Source organism: Archocentrus centrarchus, unplaced genomic scaffold, assembly GCF_007364275.1.
Source record: "Archocentrus centrarchus isolate MPI-CPG fArcCen1 unplaced genomic scaffold, fArcCen1 scaffold_33_ctg1, whole genome shotgun sequence".
NCBI classification, from domain to species: Eukaryota; Metazoa; Chordata; class Actinopteri; order Cichliformes; family Cichlidae; genus Archocentrus; species Archocentrus centrarchus.
In genome coordinates this window covers 2,089,637-2,108,239 of record NW_022060261.1, presented here as the reverse complement: position 1 = coordinate 2,108,239, position 18,603 = coordinate 2,089,637, and the positions used below count along the sequence as shown (strand labels likewise).

At 43.0% G+C, this 18,603-nt stretch overlaps 1 protein-coding gene across 1 annotated transcript; it reads left to right on the top strand.

Annotated features, from left to right (window-relative positions):
• The first annotated feature begins 4,235 nt into the window (after positions 1–4,235).
• LOC115776534 (matrix remodeling-associated protein 8-like) lies at positions 4,236–12,139 on the top strand. The gene is made up of 4 exons (XM_030724251.1): positions 4,236–4,305; positions 5,199–5,561; positions 5,900–6,259; positions 11,967–12,139. The coding sequence occupies exons 1-4, from the start codon at positions 4,236–4,238 to the stop codon at positions 12,137–12,139; spliced, it is 966 nt and encodes a 321-aa protein (XP_030580111.1).
• The last annotated feature ends 6,464 nt before the right edge of the window (positions 12,140–18,603 follow it).

The following is an 18,603-nucleotide window of genomic DNA, read 5'->3' as shown; positions in this document are numbered from 1 at the left end:
GAGCAGTTTGTTCTGTGACCTCCTGTCCCTCACTGACTCAAATGTCTCTAAATTCTGCCCTATGATGGTTCCAGCCTTGCAAATCAGTTTGTTGATCCTGCTGGCATCCCTGGTACTGATGCCCCCCCAGTGATGAGAAACTGAAGCTTTTGTGAAGCACTGAATCACTTGAACAATTGTTTCGAAAATAGGTTCATTACTCGAAGCTTCAATTATAGCGCCCTCTCCTGGAAAAGTGCAATGTTTTCAATTACACACCAGCTTCATATCAGGTTCTATTACAAATAAAGATGGATGAATGTGTGTTGTGTTATTGAGCAGAGTGCTAGGAAAACATGGTAGGAACTGGATGTGCTTGTGTAACTACCGCTTTTGCGTTAATCTTCATATGACAGCGTCCGTCATCACGTTGAAAGGACGAGCCAGCAAAGGTTGTCTTTAATCCATAACTCAGCAGTAACTGTTGGTCATAACAACGCTAAAACTGTGAGTATGAACCTGCTGATTGTCAGGTGATTCATTCTGAGAATGAAGCAGTTGCTGCTTTGGACGTCATGTCACATGATTCTTTTTTGTCCTGAAGCTTCGAAGGTTCTAGAGTTGTAAGCCCAGGGTTCGAAGCACATATCGAAGCTTCAGTTTCACGCTCCCATCACTAAGCCCACTGTTGGACAAACTAATAGGACTTTTTATCGATCAGCTAAAATCAGTTTTATGTTCAGGGTGGCTGTGGCTCAGGAGGTAGAGCAGGTCCTCTGCTAATCAAGAGGTTGGTGGTTTGATTCCTGACTATTCCAGTTTGCATGCCAAAGTATCCTTGGGCAAAATTCTGAAACCCAACCCGTCGAAGTATGAATGTATCTGAATGTTAGATAGAGAGCCCTTAGCTGTAGAAGGAGGTGTGTGTGTTTGTGTGTGTTAAGAGTGAATGAGACATGTTGTATAAGGCGCCTTGAGTGCTCAGCTAGAGTAGTTATTAAATGTGGTATATAAGAACGGGTCCATTTACCATGAGCGTGTTCTGAAAGTGAAAGGAGTACAAAGTACAGATATTTGGGTTAAAATGTAGGTGGTAGAAGTAAAATGTAGTCAAAAAAAAATATTCAAGTTCAGAAACCTGAAAATTCTACTTAGCTACAGTAATGAAGTATTTGTACTTTTTTATTTGCCACCTCTGTGTAAACATCATGTAGTTGTTGTACCTGCAGTAATTTAAATGTGTTTTATTGTGCAGACACTGATTCAGCTGCAGTGAGAACTGAAGACGTCAGTTATGAACATACAGCGATGAGATCGAGGAGGCCCAGGTACAGCTGCTCTGTGACAGAGCCAAGCTAGCTGCTGTTTGCAGCCATCATGCTAAGCTAAGTTAACCAAACCACATCCTGACTCAAGCTCAGTCCCAGTTCACACTGGTAAATATGAACTGGGACTGTGTGATACAGACAGGTGCAGGTTGGAGGTCTTGATTGAACTCCAAAGCTTGTAATCATGTTTCCTGTTGTTTGAACTGTGTGTGTTTGTGTTCAGACTTTAAACCAGAGCCAGACGTCGTCTACTCTTCACTGAAGTATCCACCAGTCCAACCACTGACGTCCAGCTGCTGCTCTCTGACTGCTCCCAGCACCTCACACCACAGACCATCCATGTGTTAAAATATTTTTCTATGCTTTTTTTAATGCTTTTTACCCTCTTATAACCTCAAGAAAAAAAATAGTGTATTTGCTGCAAAATCATAAATACGATGCTTTGCATAACTTCACTTGTTTTCACTTTATTGATGGTCGCTGGCTCCTGTCCTTTGCTTCTCTGTGTTGTTAATAAACATCAGGTCTCACTTGGTTTCCTCATTTGGATTTAAAAACATGTCAAATGGAAAATTGAACTTGTTTGGTTGTGACTAACCTATGTTCACTTCTCTGCAGTGTAGAAGACAAAGTAAACATTAAACCACAACTGCAGATGGAAAACAGCAGGAATATTATTGTTCAATGATATAGACTGTTTTTATCTGTTTCCTTAGACCAGTGGTTACCAAAGTGTGGGCTGTGGCCGCCTGGTGGGCCGCAAAGGTACTGCAGGAGGCCGCAGTAATGACAGAAATTCAGTTTAAAAGGACTCACATGTATGCATAATTACATATTTATATAAATGCGTTTATTTATATAAAAAGTAAATTAAATCTGTTAATTGGAGGTGTTTGTAATATTACTCTGGCCCAAATTTACTGCTCTTGTATTGCAGTTTGTGTCCCAGTGGCAAGTGGGTCACATATTAGCACTTTGCATATGGTAGTATTAGCAATTCATAGCCTATGTTGTTTGTGTTTTTCAATATTTTTTTGTCAATGACTTTCTTTTGTATTTTGATGATAGTGAAGACAGACTTAAAGCCAGGGAAATTTAACAGAGTGGCAGTATTGGGGGGTGCTTTGGTTTTTAAGTGGGCCACAGCGGTCATGACTTTGGGGATGGCTAGACAGCCAGAAACCAACCAACCACAACTGACATGGCAAAAATCATGTTCTTTAGTTTGTATTTTAATTCACAGTAAACCTGTCAGTGAAATAAATTATATTTAAATTCTGCTGCCATCTACTGGTAAAAGGGAGTGTTACTTATTTTTCATAAATAACAGTTAAACTTCTTAACATTCACCATCAAATCTGTTTGTGTGCAAATAAGGTTACATTTTACTCACATGCTAACAACAGTTTGGGGAACTAGAAGATGTTAAATTAGTTATAAAATATCCATCTGGGGATGACACAATGGTCAAAATCCCATAAAAGAGGGATGACAGCACCTCAGGGTGGGTAATGGAGGAAACTAGAAAAAAGTACAACTAGAGAAAGTCCAGAGGGAGGGATGAATCCGACTGAATGCTGAAGTCTCTGTTTGTGATCTGACTCTGAATCTTTGACCAATCAGTGTCCTCGGTTTTTGGGGTGTGGTGTTTAGATGCATTCTCTGTTTTGGTAAAACAATTAAATTGGTAGCTGGCTGTCAGTCTAATTTTGTACTGAATCTCTTTTCATCTTTATTTGAAACAAGATTTAAACAACAGGGACAAAAATCCATCCATCCGTCCATCCATCCATCCATCTATCATCCATCCATCCATCCATCCATCCATCCATCCATCTTCCACTTCTCCTTTTCAGGGTTGCTGAGTAATGCAGTAACAAATATGTAACTGAATAAACCTGACACTATTAGAGAAAATATGGTATTCATGAGGTGAGAAAGCAGCAATATTAAAGCAAACAAATCAAAAATAATAAAATAATACCCCCCCCCAACATCAGACAGTAGTGAGCTTCTCTGACTCATCGACCTCCAGAGTAAATCAGCACAGGTGCCTCTCAGCCAGCACATTAACAGCAGACTGACAGCCTCAGGTACAATGATGGACGGCTTTTTGAGATGAATTGAGGGTAAAAATGTAGAATCCTGCAAAATATTTGACACAATCCTGTTTTTTTCTTCTTATTCTGATCTATTACTAAGTGTTGATATTATTTAAATCTGTTAAAATATAGTGTGCACTAAAATGTTTTTATAGTAGCAGCAAGGCTGCAGCCATTATGTGGTGCAGTCTAAATGTAATGGTTTTGATCTGTATTTGTCCTTCAGCAGCCACCATAGCTCCCTTTATACAGGTGGTGTGGGAGGGGTCAGAAAACAGCTGATTGCAGTCTGTTACCTGCTGGTGTTTCTACCCTTTTCCTTCTCTAACAGCATTCAGAGCCTTTTTAGTCACTTCATTTCTCTGAATCGACCTGCTGAGCACAGAGAAGTTTTTCATATTTGTATATATATATTCATGCAGTTGTGGTATTATAGTTCAAAGTGTATTTTTTTCTCAACTCTGTGTTGTTGCTAAAGCTTGATACAAAGTTTTCATATCAAAATATGTGAAATTTGAGAATGATTTATTGCAATGTGACATTACTAGCGTGAACAGAGGTGAGAGACAGGCTTTAAATCCACTGCAGTAATGAGTAATGTCAAACAGGTGTGATGGGAAACAGTCCAGGGGCAGCAGTAGAGACTCCGCCTCCAGGCGGGGCAGAGACAGGTAGGCAGCCAGCCTCCATCTCCACTCCACCATGGCAGGAAGCAGCTGCTGAAACTCTGAGACTTTCAGGTCAGTCCAGTGACATTTGAAACGCAGCTGTTCTGGGACAGTCACGCCATCTTTTGGACACTTGTCACAATATTAGATGAAGTGAAATGTCTGCTGTAACGTCTGCGTCTCTCTGCTGGGTTTTACTCTCCGTCTGCCTCCTCTCTGTCTCTGCAGGTGAGATTCAACTTGATTTACATCCAACAGGATTTTCTAATTCATAAAACAATATCTCAGGACTTTTTTCATATTCATGATTTAAAATGTGTGTTTAACTGGGCTGTATGACCTTCCAGGTCTCACCCCATTTAAAGAGTTAAAGCTGAGACTAGAACTGATCTGGGGCCTGTTCTTGTTCCAGAGCAGGTTCAGTGAAAACTATGATTGTGTTACCCCTGAGATGAGGGTCTCTGCCACAAAGAGAGCTGAGTCAGGTAACAGCAGAAACCTGTCCTGCTTCACGCGGTTCATTTCCTCATACCTGCAGCTCATGTCAAAGTTCATATCAGAGCAGATCTGGTATCTGCTCATCTGCAGACGTTCACGCCTTTGAAACTCTGATTCAATCACTTCTTGCATAACAGTCATCAGGTAACTGACTCTGACTCTGCAGTCGTATATTAAAGCCTTACAGACCCCGCTGCACGCTGTCATTGAATGCCTTCAAAATAGATTTTGAAAAGCAGCAGAACAGATATTTCAGATTTGAATTTGGTGCAAGATTCCAGCTTAGTCCTTCATTATCACTCTGAGTGCAGCAGGAAAGGCTGCTGTAACTTCTATATCTGCTGAGCTTTGTCTCTGCCTCCTGTTTGTCTCTGCAGGGGACATTTATTAGGATTTATTAGCTGGCATGAAAAACTTAAAAAACACAAGCGACCGAATATTCACTGTGAGCAATAACGCACAAACAGCCTGATCACTTTTAGAAGCTGTGTGCTGTTGTGTGCCACAGCAGTGGTGTAGAACAGGCTGGAGAGTTAATTAAGACCACACATGACTTCATTCACTGATTTTAGTTTGCACATATAAACTGTATATGTACTGCTCTGTGTTGTTGCCTCTTTCAGACCAGAAAAACATCATAGCTGTGCCGGGACAGACTGTCACGCTGCCGTGTCGAGCTCCCAACAACAACTATCCCGTCTTAGTCGTAGAGTGGAGCCGAGCGGACCTGGAGACAGAATATGTCCTTTTTTACCGAGACGAGAAGCTCGATCCAGAAGAGCAGCATCCGTCTTTTAAGGACCGGGTGGATCTGCAGGACAGACGGATGAAGGATGGAGACGCGTCTTTGGTTCTGAAGGACGTGGCGGTTAATGACACCGGAACATACGAGTGTCACGTCGTTCAGAGAGGAACAAACCGCAGGACGAGAGCCAGTCTGGATGGTGACCCCATCAGCACCATTTACCTGAGTGTTGTTGCTCCAGGTGAGTCATCCATCCATCCCAGGGGCTGCCAGCCTATCACATGCCTGAGAAGATGTTTTTCTGTTAAATGTAATAGAGGTGCAAAGCTTTGGTCCTTGTGTTTGTACCTTTTACTTTGGTGCCCACAGAAAAATGCAGCCTGTAGAGCAGAACTAGGCAACATCTTTTCTTCTCAGATGGTCACACTAAGTTAGATAAAATAAGCAATGGACCACATGTTGAACGACAAGATGAAACATGGTACATATAGTGACCAGAAATGATGAATTATGTTTTTAGTGGCTGCTGTGGTGAGCAGTTATGCCTTTAACCTCTCTGCTCTGTGTTTCCTCTTTCAGAGCAGAAAAACATCACAGCTAAATCTGGACAGAACGTCACTCTCACATGTCGAGCTCCAAATCACATCCTCATACCGGGCGTGGAGTGGAGCAGACGTGATCTGGAGACACAATATGTCCTTTGGTACTGGGAAAAGCAGTTTGTTCCATATTACCAGCATCCATCCTTTAAGAACCGGGTGGGTCTGCAGGACAGACACATGAAGGATGGAGACCTGTCTTTGGTTCTGAACAATGTGACGGCTGCTGATAACGGAACCTACGAGTGCTGCATCTCTCAGGAAGTCAGAGACGGTAGAAAGTCGATCGTTTTCAAGTCTGAGCCCATCAGCATCATCCACCTGAAGGTTCTTTCACCAGGTAAGTTGGTCAAATTCAGTTTGGCTCAGTCCAGTTCTGATCTGATGAAGATGAATGTTTATGGCAGGTGTAAAAAGGAGCTGAAGCTGCTTCCTGGTTGTTGATGTTTGTTTCTAAAGATGTTGTTGATGAGACTTTGTAGAAAGCAGCTGGTCTGAGTGATGTGATCAGAGTGCAGTAGATAATGTCTGACAGCAGTTTGAAGAGGAAATGGATTCTGTTCTGTTCTTCACTCATCACCTACCTGACAGCTGACACCTCACACCTGTTTCTACCTGCAGGTCCAGGAGGAGGAACCACAGAGGATGGAGGGAAGAGGGATCGATTTATCGGTCTGCTAGTTTTTCTTGTGCTTTCTTTTGTTTCTTGTGCAATTTTGATAAAATACAATAAAAAGACTGAAAGGACAAAGGCAGAAGCAGAAAAAAGCAGTACCCCCCCGCCGAGCAGCAAGTCGAAACGCTCCGTGCGTCCCAGTCATTCTGTCTTCCGTGGAAGAAAGACAGATGTTGTGAAGACACACAGAAGCTCACGTTGATGGGATCCAGCAGCCCACGGTCACCTGTAGATGACTCTAGGTGTTTTTCTTGGATTTCCTGGATCTGTGGGATTGGACGTGGTTAGTTTGCACACAGATAAATCAGCATCTTTGTGTTCTAAATGAGAAGACATACACACACCTGTTGTGGTTATTTTCCTCATGAAAAATGCAGGGATTAAAACAATCATTTAAAATATTTCTAGCACAGTTGGGATGATTTTCCTTTGGGGACAAACTAGAACCTCTTTGGAGGCACCAAACTTTTTTTTTTCCTTTTTTTTTTTTTTTTACAAGTAGGAAAACAAAGATTCCTGCTTTAGGAACTTTTAAATGCTTCTTTTCTTTCTTTGTCATCAGTTTTCAGAACAGCTTTCCTGTTTGTTTCTCTGTGGATTTATTTGTTAATGTTGGAACAAAGGGATTGAAATGAAGGAATTGAAGGTTAAAGATAACAGGTTCTCCATCAGGTGCAGCTGCTGCTGTTTTCTAAGCTCAGTGAGGCCTTTTAAGCTTTTACTGCAAGTTTCTTTGTTGTGTTTGTTCATTATCAATAAAGTTTGAATGTGTCTATGGAGACACTGACTCACAATGAAAACTACACTTTCATGAAGCTTTACTTTTTTAATGTACTTTCATCTATTCCAAAAACCTGCTTCACTGTGAGGAGATCCAGTCTCATCCAGCTGGTTTGAACAATGGTGGCAGAAGATGACGTGGCCGGAGGAAACACTGGTACTAAAATTGCCGCTCACAGTTGGGCGACTGTGGCTCAGGAGGTAGAGGAGGCCCGCTACTAATCTGAAGGTTGGTGATTGGATCCCTGACAAGTTGAAGTGTCCTTGGGCAGGATACTGAACCCCACGTCACCCCAACACATCCATTGGTGTGTGAACATCAGGTTAGAGGTATGATGGGTGAATAAGGCTTGTAGTAAGAAGGCGCTTTGTGTGCTCGGATTGAGTAGAAAAGCTCTAAGGTGCAGTCGGCTGAGTGACCTGGAATCACTTTGTTAGAGGGGTGCAGCTTTCTGAAGGTTTTTCAAAGTGTTCTTTGGAACTTCTACCTGAACATGTTCAGAGCTTGATTCGAGCTCTTCAGTGGCTTCTTAACTCTGGCAAACTGTATAAATCATTCAAGGACAAAAGAGGCACCTAACTCCAGGGATAAACCAGTGTCGTGTCTAACAGACAACTTTGCAAAGAACCAAATTTAAATATTTGTGAGAACTGAGGAAGCCTTTAGGAAACAGTCCAGTCACCCTGTTTTCAAGCTCCAAAGATACTGTGACCTGGATGACTGAGAACCTACACCAACATTGGAGTGCTTCATTTCACACCTCACATTTCTTCTGCAGAATCCATGAAAAATAATCAAACACAAACAGTTTAACAGGCTTAAAATAGTATTTTTGTTCCTGCACAGGCTGATTCCATAAAAGCTGCTACTGTAGCTGAAAACCTGGCATATCTCAGCACGGTGTGCGGTGTGTCCTGCGTTGACGCCGCTGCACAGGCACACAAGCATAAATGCTGCAAACAGTGTCGCCACTGCTGTGGGCTGCATCATGGGCTCCACATTCATTATGGCAGAAATATAAATGAAGCTTTGGAGCAGAAAATATGAAGCTTTGGAGCAGAAAACTGTAACAATTTTACGCTCAGACTTCTTTGTTAACACACAGTCCCTTTCATGAGGATACGACACACTTGTAATGATTGGATCACTGCTTTGCCTCCACACCTTACATGTTCTGTCAGGTCCAGCTGTAACTCCTCTGATCCAGCTCAGACTTTGTTCTTTCATTTTTAGCACATTTTACTTAAAGCCTTTTTATCACATGATCATCTGCCTCAGATAAAAACATTTCAGGTGGAAATAAAAAGAACAGGTTTGAAATGATAACACCCTGCTGATAAAAACTAATCTGGTTACGTTGTTAACACACATGGCCGGCTCTCAGGAAGTCAGACGACCTTTAGATTCATACAGATTCGAATCTTTAAAGGGTTTAAAGTAGAAAAAAGGTTCTGCAGATATTTCCATTAGAACAGAAATAGGATCTGAAAATGCTGAGCATTAGAACTCCTGAACAGGTCTCACTGGCTCTGACTAACATCATACAGCAACAGTGAAAAAGATTCTGCTATTGTGTCAGTAAAGGAAAATTTTTTCTTCTGTTTTTATTTTTAGTCAAACTGCTTCCTGTTCTAGTGATCCCGCATGGAAAGAGCATTTTCTCTACAGGTGCTGGTCATAAAATTAAAATATAAAGTTGATTTATTTCAGTAATTCCATTCAAAAAGTGAGACTTGTATATAATATTCATTCGTTACACACAGACTGATATATTTCAAATGTTTTTTTCTTCTTTATTTTGCTAATTATAATTGAATGAAAACCCCAAATTCAGTTTCTCAGAAAATTAAAATATTACTTAAGACCAATACAAAAAAAGGATTTTTAGAAATGTTGGCCGTCTCTGTTCAAGAGCGGCTCGACACGAGGACTGCGACAGCTGAAACCATGTCTGCATACGTCTGTGCGTGGTGGTTCTTGAAGCTCTGACTCCAGCTGCAGTCCACTCTTTGTGAGTGGACTGCAGTTATCCCTGTTGTTGTACACTTTTTTCTACCACATCTTTTTCTTCCCTTCACCTCTCTATTAATGTGTTTGGACACAGAGCTCTGTGAACAGCCAGCCTCTTTAGCAATGACCTTTGTGTCTCGCCCTCCTTGCGTAAGGGGTCAAAGGTCGTCTTCTGGACAACTGTCAAGTTAGCAGTCTTCCCCATGACTGTGTAGCCTACAGAACTAGACTGAGAGTCCATTTAAAGGCGTTTGCAGGTGTTTGGAGTTAATTAGCTGATTAGAGTGTGGCACCAGGTGTCTTCAATATTGAACCTTTTCACAATATTCAAATTTTCTGAGATACTGAATTTGGGGTTTTCATTAGTGGTCAGTTATAATCATCAAAATTAAAAGCGATAAACATTTGAAATATATCAGTCTGTGTGTAATGAATGAATATAATATACAAGTCTCACTTTTTGAATAGAATTACTGAAATAAATCAACTTTTTCATGATATTCTAATTTGATGACCAGCACCTGTATCTGTCCATGAAATGTCTCATGGTGGCCAAATGAAAAGTTAGGGGTACATTGTTCCAGGATCAATAACACATAAAATGTTAGTTGCTAATTGTTTAAATAATTTCCAAGTTTCTTCTTGTGGGGACAAATCTGCAGCTTGATTATAATACCCCGATGTGGCCAATAGGAGGCAGCAGAATTCAACTGTGGCTCTGGGTTATTTAATAAACACTTGGTATTAAAAGCAGAGCTGGCGATGCGCCTGCTCTCCGTCGCAGCTCCAGCCTGTTACAGTAACATCTGTAACCACTGGGGGGCGATCAGGTGCAAGAACAGCTCACTTCATTTCCTGCACTGGGCTGGACACAAACATCATTTCTTTGTTGATTCTAATTATCAGCTACTGAATTATGAAGCTTAAAAAAAATGATGTTTAAAGAATCCGATGGTAATCATCTCCACACTCGGCAGTTTATTCAAATTAATGAATGGCTTTAAAGTCAGACCTGAAAGAAATAGAACTGATTTTATGCATAAAACTGAAAAAAAAAAATGCAGGAAAATAACACCATGGGAATTATTATTATTAATTATTAAGCTCTGACTTGTTGCTTTTAGAAAGTGAATCACAAACAAGAAGAAATTAAAGAACATCATTAATATAACCACAGAACACACCCACCAGGGCCCAGCTTTAATAAAAAGTCTCCAGCCAGGATTCAAACCCTGGACCTTCTTGCTTTGAGGCTCTAACCATCGCTCCACTGTAGCACCACTAAATGTCATAAAAAGTTTTTTGTGTGTTTAAACCTGTTTACTTCTACTGTGAAGTTGGACGTTTGAATTTGGGAGGCCTTGAAGACCGACTCACGTTTGGAGCTGGAACTGCAGTTTTTGGTACTTTCAGGATCAGCTTCACGTTTGAGAGCACACTCACACACACACACACACACACACACACACACACACACACACGCATGCGCGCACACGCATGCGCACACACACAGTTTCACTTCTCTTCCTCCAACAGAAGCAGTGAGGTGTGTCAGTTTGTATCTGTCACGTTTAAAAGCTGCCCTATAGCACAGCTTTATACAACACTACAATTTCAGAATCAGAGAGTGAAGCAGGAGGAGGAAGCTGATGTGTTTGCTGATGAAATGACACGTTCAAACACCACAGTGACGAGTCTGCACGTTGATAACACCAAAAGGACACTAACAGAAAAAGGCTGCTCGTTTGTGCTGTAGCGACAACCAGGTTGAAAACAATTTCAGACTGCAAGCTGGTTAAGAGACTGTGAGATTTTTGACAGGTCTCAGCGACAACAGCTAACACAGCCCGTGATTCAGGAGCTTGTAGAAGGAGCTTTGGCAGCAGTAACTGGAAGTAACTGTTTGCTGTGTGACTTTCAGTCTCACACGGTTGTGGAGGAATGCTCTCCTTTACAGCATTGCTTCAGTTCATGGAAGTTTGCAGGCATTTGTTAATGCACAGCTTTCTTAAGATCCCAGCACAGCATTTTAGTCAGGTTGAGGTCTGGACTGTGACTGGGACCAGTGTCCTGTTGTAAAAGGCATAGGAAATAATTAAAAGGCCTTCAGTACACCACCACTTTGAAGCAGAACCCACTTAATTAGAATTTACCCCCATAATGATTCGCAGTATCCAAACAGAGGTTGCTCTGCTGAAGAACGCTTCAGGTGGTACACAGTCATAAAGTAAACTAAAACATAATATGAGGTATCATGTGAACAAAAATGTGTGCATAATTGAATCTGAGGCCTCAGGCGTAATATGAAAGTAACTATAACAGGTCTCATCCCCAAGCTAATGACCTAAAGCTCACAGGGTTCATCAATCCAGTGTATGTGACCCCTATAGTTATTAATAGTCCTGGTGTCTGTGCAGAGATTAGCAGCATACAGGGATCATAAAAAGGAAAAAATACCACATTGTGGATGTTCCTCATAAACTCGTCCTTGGTCTGATTTTCCTGTGACTCTATAAAGACAGAGTGGCCCTTGAACAAAGCCCACATAACTTCCTTCCTGCTTTTTGCCCTTTTGTTTAGGTGCGAGAGACGTACATGTGGAGTCTGACAGGAACGCCCATCTGGAGTGTCACGGTCCTGAAAATGCCAAACTCGTACTGCTAGAGTGGAAGAGACGGGATCTGCTGTCAGATGGATACGTCTTCTTCTATCAGGATGATCGTCTGCATAAAAGCTTCCAGCATCCGGTTTAAAGGTCGAGTGAGGCTGAGAGATCCGCAGGTGACAAATGGGGACATGTCCATCGTTGTGTACAGCACCACCATTAATGACACTGGAACATATGGGTGTCGTATCATCACAGGAGACACAGGAAACAGTTGCACCACTACCCATAAAATCAGGCTGAAGGTTGCTGCTCCAGGTGAGTGAGCAGAGTTCAGTGTGTCTGTGATCAGAGGTGAAGTTGATGTTTGTACCAGTAATGTCAAAGTAAAACTTCCTTCAGTGTTTTGGATCCATTGAGAAGCTTTTGGCAAGTTCCACGAGCTCTACCTACCCGTTGCCTTGGTGTTTGGTGAAGGTAAAATTTGATGTTGAAATGGCACGGCAAGCATACTGGCAACTTCTGTTGAACATTTCACCTGAGGGGTGTGTGTGTGTGTGTGTGTGTGTGTGTGTGTGTGTGTGTGTGTGTGTGTGTGTGTGTGTGTGTGTGTGTGTGTGTGTGTGCCCTAGCCTGCTGTGACTCTGTGACCCACTGGGTGTGGCTTCCTCTCTCAGGTGCCACCCCCTTTGGTGCAGCAGACTCAGGCCGTAACAGCTGATTGACGTCAATTTGTTATGCAGGAATCTGTTCAGCTGCCATTTAAAGCAGCTGTGTGTGTCTCTGTGTGCGTCTCTGTGTGCATCTCTGTGTGTGTCTCTGTGTGTCTCTGTGTGTGCTGCTGGAGACTGATTCCTGGTTTAAAGACTTCTGAGTCCTGCCACTGAGACAGCTCTCCTGTCTGGGCCCATCTGTGCTGCTGAAGGCCAGTGCTGCACGCTGTCCTTGGTGCTGAAACTTCTGAACTGAACCAAGACCTCCAGATGATGGTCTGCCCCCCTCTGTGCGGACAGCTTCTCTCCTGATCCTGTAAAAACACGACTGAGCAGCAGCCCTGTGTCTGTGGTCATCAGTAAAATACCTGCAGGGTGCTGGGAGGCACGTGGACCCCCTCACACTGTGCTTTCATCACGAGTCATCACTCATTCATTACTGCTGTGACCACTCATGCTGTGTTCACAGAACCAGTGGAGCGATGGAGCTCAGAGAGTGTAGCCAGGACTCACAGCCTTCATGCTGACCTTTGGTATTTTTTAGTCTCACTAAGAGCACAAAGGTAACATGAAGAGATGTCTGAACTAAAATGTGTGTTTCACGGTGAATAAGGGCGCAGCCATAGAAACAGTGAGACAACACTTCAATTCAATTCAGTTTTATTTATATAGCGCCAAATCACAACAAACTGTCGCCTCAAGGCGCTTTGTATTGTGGGTAAAGACCCTACAATAATACAGAGAAAACCCAACAGTCAAAACGACCCCCTATGAGCAGCACTTGGTGACAGTGGGAAGGAAAAACTCCCTTTTAACAGGAAGAAACCTCCAGCAGAACCAGGCTCAGGGAGGGGCAGTCATCTGCCGCGACCGGTTGGGCTGAGGGGAGAGAAAGACATGCTGTGGAAGAGAGCCAGAGATTAATATCAATTAATGATTAAATGCAGAGTGGAGTATAAACAAAGTAAATAAGGTGAATGAGAAACAGTGCATTATGTGAACCCCCCAGCAGACTAGGCCTATAGCAGCATAACTAAGGGATGGTTCAGGGTCACCTGATCCAGCCCTAACTATAAGCTTTATCATTAAAGATAAATATGTCCGTTCCCCCCGACCTCTGACTGTGGTTGCACCATGAGCAACAGCTTTGCCTCCACATTTGAAATGTAAAACAGGCTTATCACAATAAATGCAACTGTATTCCACTATAATCCAGGTGTGACCCACCATGATCCAGCCATGACCCACTATAATCCCGCGGTAAACCACTATGATTCAGCTGTGATCCATTATAATCCAACTGTAATCCACAATAATCCAGCTGTGACCTACTATAATCCAGTTGTGACCCACGGTGATTCAGCTGTGACCCACTATGATCCATCTGTGACCCACTATAATCCAGCCGTGACCCGCAATAATCCAGCTGTTATCCAAGATAATGCAGCTGTGACCCACTATGATCCAGCTGTAATCCACTATAATCCAGCTGTGACCCACTATAATCCATCTGTGACCCACTATAATCCAGTTGTGACCCACGATGATTCAGCTGTGACCCACTATGATCCATCTGTGACCCACTATAATCCAGCTGTGACCCACAATAATCCAGTTGTTATCCAAGATAATGCAGCCGTGACCCACTATGATCCAGCTGTAATCCAGTATAATCCAGCTGTGACCCACTATAATCCAGCTGTGACCTACTATAATCCAGTTGTGACCCACGATGATTCAGCTGTGACCCACTATAATCCAGCTGTAACCCGCAATAATCTAGCTGTAATGCAAGATAATGCACCTGTGACCCACTATGATCCAGCTGTAATCCACTATAATCCAGCTGTGACCCACTATAATTCAACTGTGACCCACTATGATCCAGCCATGACCTACTATAATCCAGCTGTAAACCACTATGATTCATCTGTGACCCACTATAATCCACCTGTAATCCACAATAATCCAGCTGTGTCCCACTATAATCCAGTTGTGACCCACTATGATCCAGCCGTGACCAACTATAATCTAGCTGTGACCCACTATAATCCAGCTGTGACCCACTATAATCCAGCTGTAATCCAAGATAATACAGCTGTGCCCCACTATGATCCAGCTGTAATCCACAATAATCCAAATGTGTCACACTATGATCCAGCTTTGACCCACTATAATTCAATCGTGTTCCAGTATTCCAGTTCCAGTATGCTTCTTGCTCCAGCCTCTGACGGGGACGGTCGCATTCTATCTCTGTCCCTGCCCTCCCTATCTTTCCTGCTTGCTGCTTGCTGTGAGAGCGTCTCTTGCACACTGTTCGAATAAGAATAAGATTGAGAGCAATATGGATTTGGCAAACTGGGCCTTCAAGACCATTGATCGAATTTTTTCCACTATGAGATCTGGGAAAGGGGAGCCTGCGTGTCCGAGTGGAACAGACCCGGTTGGATACGTCATCGATTCTTGGAGCTCGTGGAGACCTGTGTGCTTCTCGGCCCTCGAGGTGGAAGACGTGGAAGACGCTTACATATTTGGCTATCTGGTAGCAGTATCTTTTCTGTTTGGGCTCAGAGGATACCTGATTTACCGAGAAATCAAGAAAACCTGGATGGCAGTTCGACATCTGCAGAGGCTGCCGACCCAGGTGGATGGGCTGACCAGAACCGTACAGACTCAGACTCAAAGCCTGATGAACCTGAGCCGTAGACTTGGGGAGTAGCAGGTGAGAGGGGTTCGATCTGGAGATAAGGTACGGTTCTGCACAGTGAGGACGGTAACTAATGAATTTGGATTATTGGATTTATTGAATGGTTTCCCAGTGAGACTGAAGGCTGTTGAAAAAAACAAGCAGCCTGTTCCAAAACAACACCTGCATTATCAGAATTCGGCTCCCTAGCCGGCCTTGGCTGGCAATCATATCTCTCCAGAGCTATGCGTGACGGCCGCCCTCCCCCTCAGCCCTCTCTGTGATTTGTGAAGCTGGATCTGGTGTACCACGGCCGCTGATGAACTTCCATCACTATCAGCGAACTGTTTGGCTAGGAGCTGGCATCTGGGCTCCACAATGCCCCCACCCTCTCGTCTCCGTCTGCATCCCCTCCTGACCCTGACCCTACCCACCATACTGCTATCCCGGCTTTATATGTGCAATATGCTTTTGCTGAGGTGTTTTTTGGAACCTCGTAAGGTGTTCTTTATGAACACAGTATGAGATGATTTTTTTGAACCTAACTATCCCAATGTATCTCTTTCTGTCTTTCTGCTAAAGGTAGCGCCGTTGAGAAACGGCTGCATGACCTCAGACATCTGTCCCCCCCTGTCTGTGTTATGTTTATGCTTGTTTTGGATGGATGTTCTGTTAACTGCAATTTCCCCATTTGTGGGACTAATAAAGGCATTCTTGATTCTTGATTATCCAGCTGTAATCCACTATAATCCAGCTGTGACCCACTATAATCCAACCCAACAAGCTTTGACCTGCAGAGGTTGCGGGAGGTGAATAAGAGGTAGTTTCAATTGTTGAGCAAGAGCAGAATCCAGTAACTTTTGTTCAGCGCCGGAGTCCACCAATGCCTACAGGGCGAAATCATCAGTAACTGGCACCATTAGACGAGGTAGGGAGGAGGACCCACCCGCCAGCACCCCTACTTGGACTGATGGGCTCTGCCTTTTGGCCGCCACGGGCAGGAGGAAAGAAAATGACCCACTTCACCACAGTAAAGGCGCTCACCAGCTGCCAGCCTACGTTCTTCCGGGGTGAGGTGTGCGAGGCCAAGTTGCATGGCTTCCACTTTGTTCTCAAAAGACCACCCTGCAGCCATCAGTTCATCAGAAGGGATAGGCTGAGCATGAGGATTTTTGGGTCTGGGGCACGATTGTTTGCAATGCTCATGGACACGGTCATCTAATTTGGTGCACATTGCTACCAACTGATCTAGAGAAGACGAGAGTTCCTTAGTTGCAAGTTCATCATGGATGTAGTCTGCGAGGCCGTTGAGGAAGGCCCCCCGTAAAGTTTTCACCCCCCCACCCTGTCTCCTCTGCTAGAATCCAAAAGTCAATGGCATAATCCGACATACGCCGTTTGCCCTGCCATAGGTTAAACATGCGCTAGGCTGCTTGGTCACAGCTATCCCCTTTCACAAACATGCACTTAAACTTGTTCAAAAACTCTGCATAAGAAAGACCATCATTAGCACTAATAACCGCCTGTGCCCAATGTAATGCCCTGCCTCTCATTAGTGTGGTCATGTATGCAATCTTAGCACTGTCCGTAGTATATGTCTTCCGGAGCTGTTTAAACACAAGTGAACACTGCATCAGGAAGCCTGGAGCCTCTTCCAATCCACCGGAGAAGAGAGCAGGAGAGGGAAGAGATCGTTCCGGGGAACGCACAGTGACAGGCTGTGAGGTGCCCTCTTCCAGAGGAGAAGCTGTGGGGGAGGCACGACTGGGTGAGCATAGCATTTGCAACACATTTCTAATTTTGTCCATCTTAGGAGTCACCGCTGCTTGATCTGCCATTAGATGCCAGAGTACTTGGTCACGTTTCTGCAGCTGCTCTCTGAGAGATAAGAGCACTCCCTGCAGTGACGCTGCTTCCGCTGGGTCCAGCTGGCCGGATCGTTCTGTCATGGCTTGCAGGGAAAGGAAGGACCCAACTGCAGAGGCAGACGTTAAATGTTTAGAGCATTTATTTGTACAAATCCAACAAAGCTTTTGAGGGGGGGATGTCCGGGAATAGGCAGGCTCGTCTCCAGCACTCTGTCGGTCTGACTATGTGTTCAGTGACCCTCAGAATCCTTGGCTCGCACGCTAATGGAACCCAGTTCAACTCTGCACACAAACAGTGATTAATCCACAAGGCAAAGAGAGCGTTACACAGCACAGAAATAAGGCACCTAGTTTGGCTACCTGGTAGGGGCAACAGTCCAGCAAGGACTGAAAACTTCCTTTGGCTTACATACCCATCAAGTGAGCCTCAGGATTAGATTAGATTTTATAAATTAAATGTAAAATTAGGATTCAGCTTCATCTGATGGAGATTCAAGTTGTGTAAATGATGACAGCAGACATTATAACAGAAATGATATATTTATAACAAACTTTTATTCTGTCTATGATGCTGACAGAGTGGGTCAGGCTGATTAAAGAGACTCATATATCTTTATATCTGATAAATAAACAGCCATGATTGTCAGATATCATAATTGTATATCTGTGGAACAAATATCCAGCGTGTGTGACACTGCAAGATTTGGTATCGATCCGATACCAAGTAAATACAGGGCCAGTATTGCCAATACTGATACGGATACCGATACTTTTTTAATAATTATGAAGACTTTTCATGAAGTTTAAGTGTTCTGTGATTTTATTTTTCCTTTGGATCATTAATTAGTAAAAACCCAGGATAGAATTGAACAAAGTTCATAGTTAAATAGAAAATTTTTTATCAAAATAAAAATTAAAACATTAGAACAGTACAAAACAATTTTCCCCGCACACTGTGATGTCTGGATTTTTTTCCTAAATAAAGTGTACAAAACGATCACTCAAGAACAAATTAAAACTTATTTTCAGGTAGATTTTCAGAAAGTATAATAGAAAAATGCAACAAAAAAATATCCATTCATTAACTAATTTTCTGGATTTTTTTCTTAAATAAACAAACTGTACAAAATTATCACTCCACAATGTTAAAACATTTATGCTTCCGGCCCCGCCCCCTACTTCCACCCTGCTATTTGATGTGAAAGATGTAAGACAATTTGGCCCTTTAAGTTACTTTTTTGACATTTCGCTCACTCCTCTTAATTGGAGGGGAAAGCGAAATATCAAAAAAGGAAATTAAAGGGCCAAAATGTCTCATATTTTTAACATCAAATTGTGGGTCGGA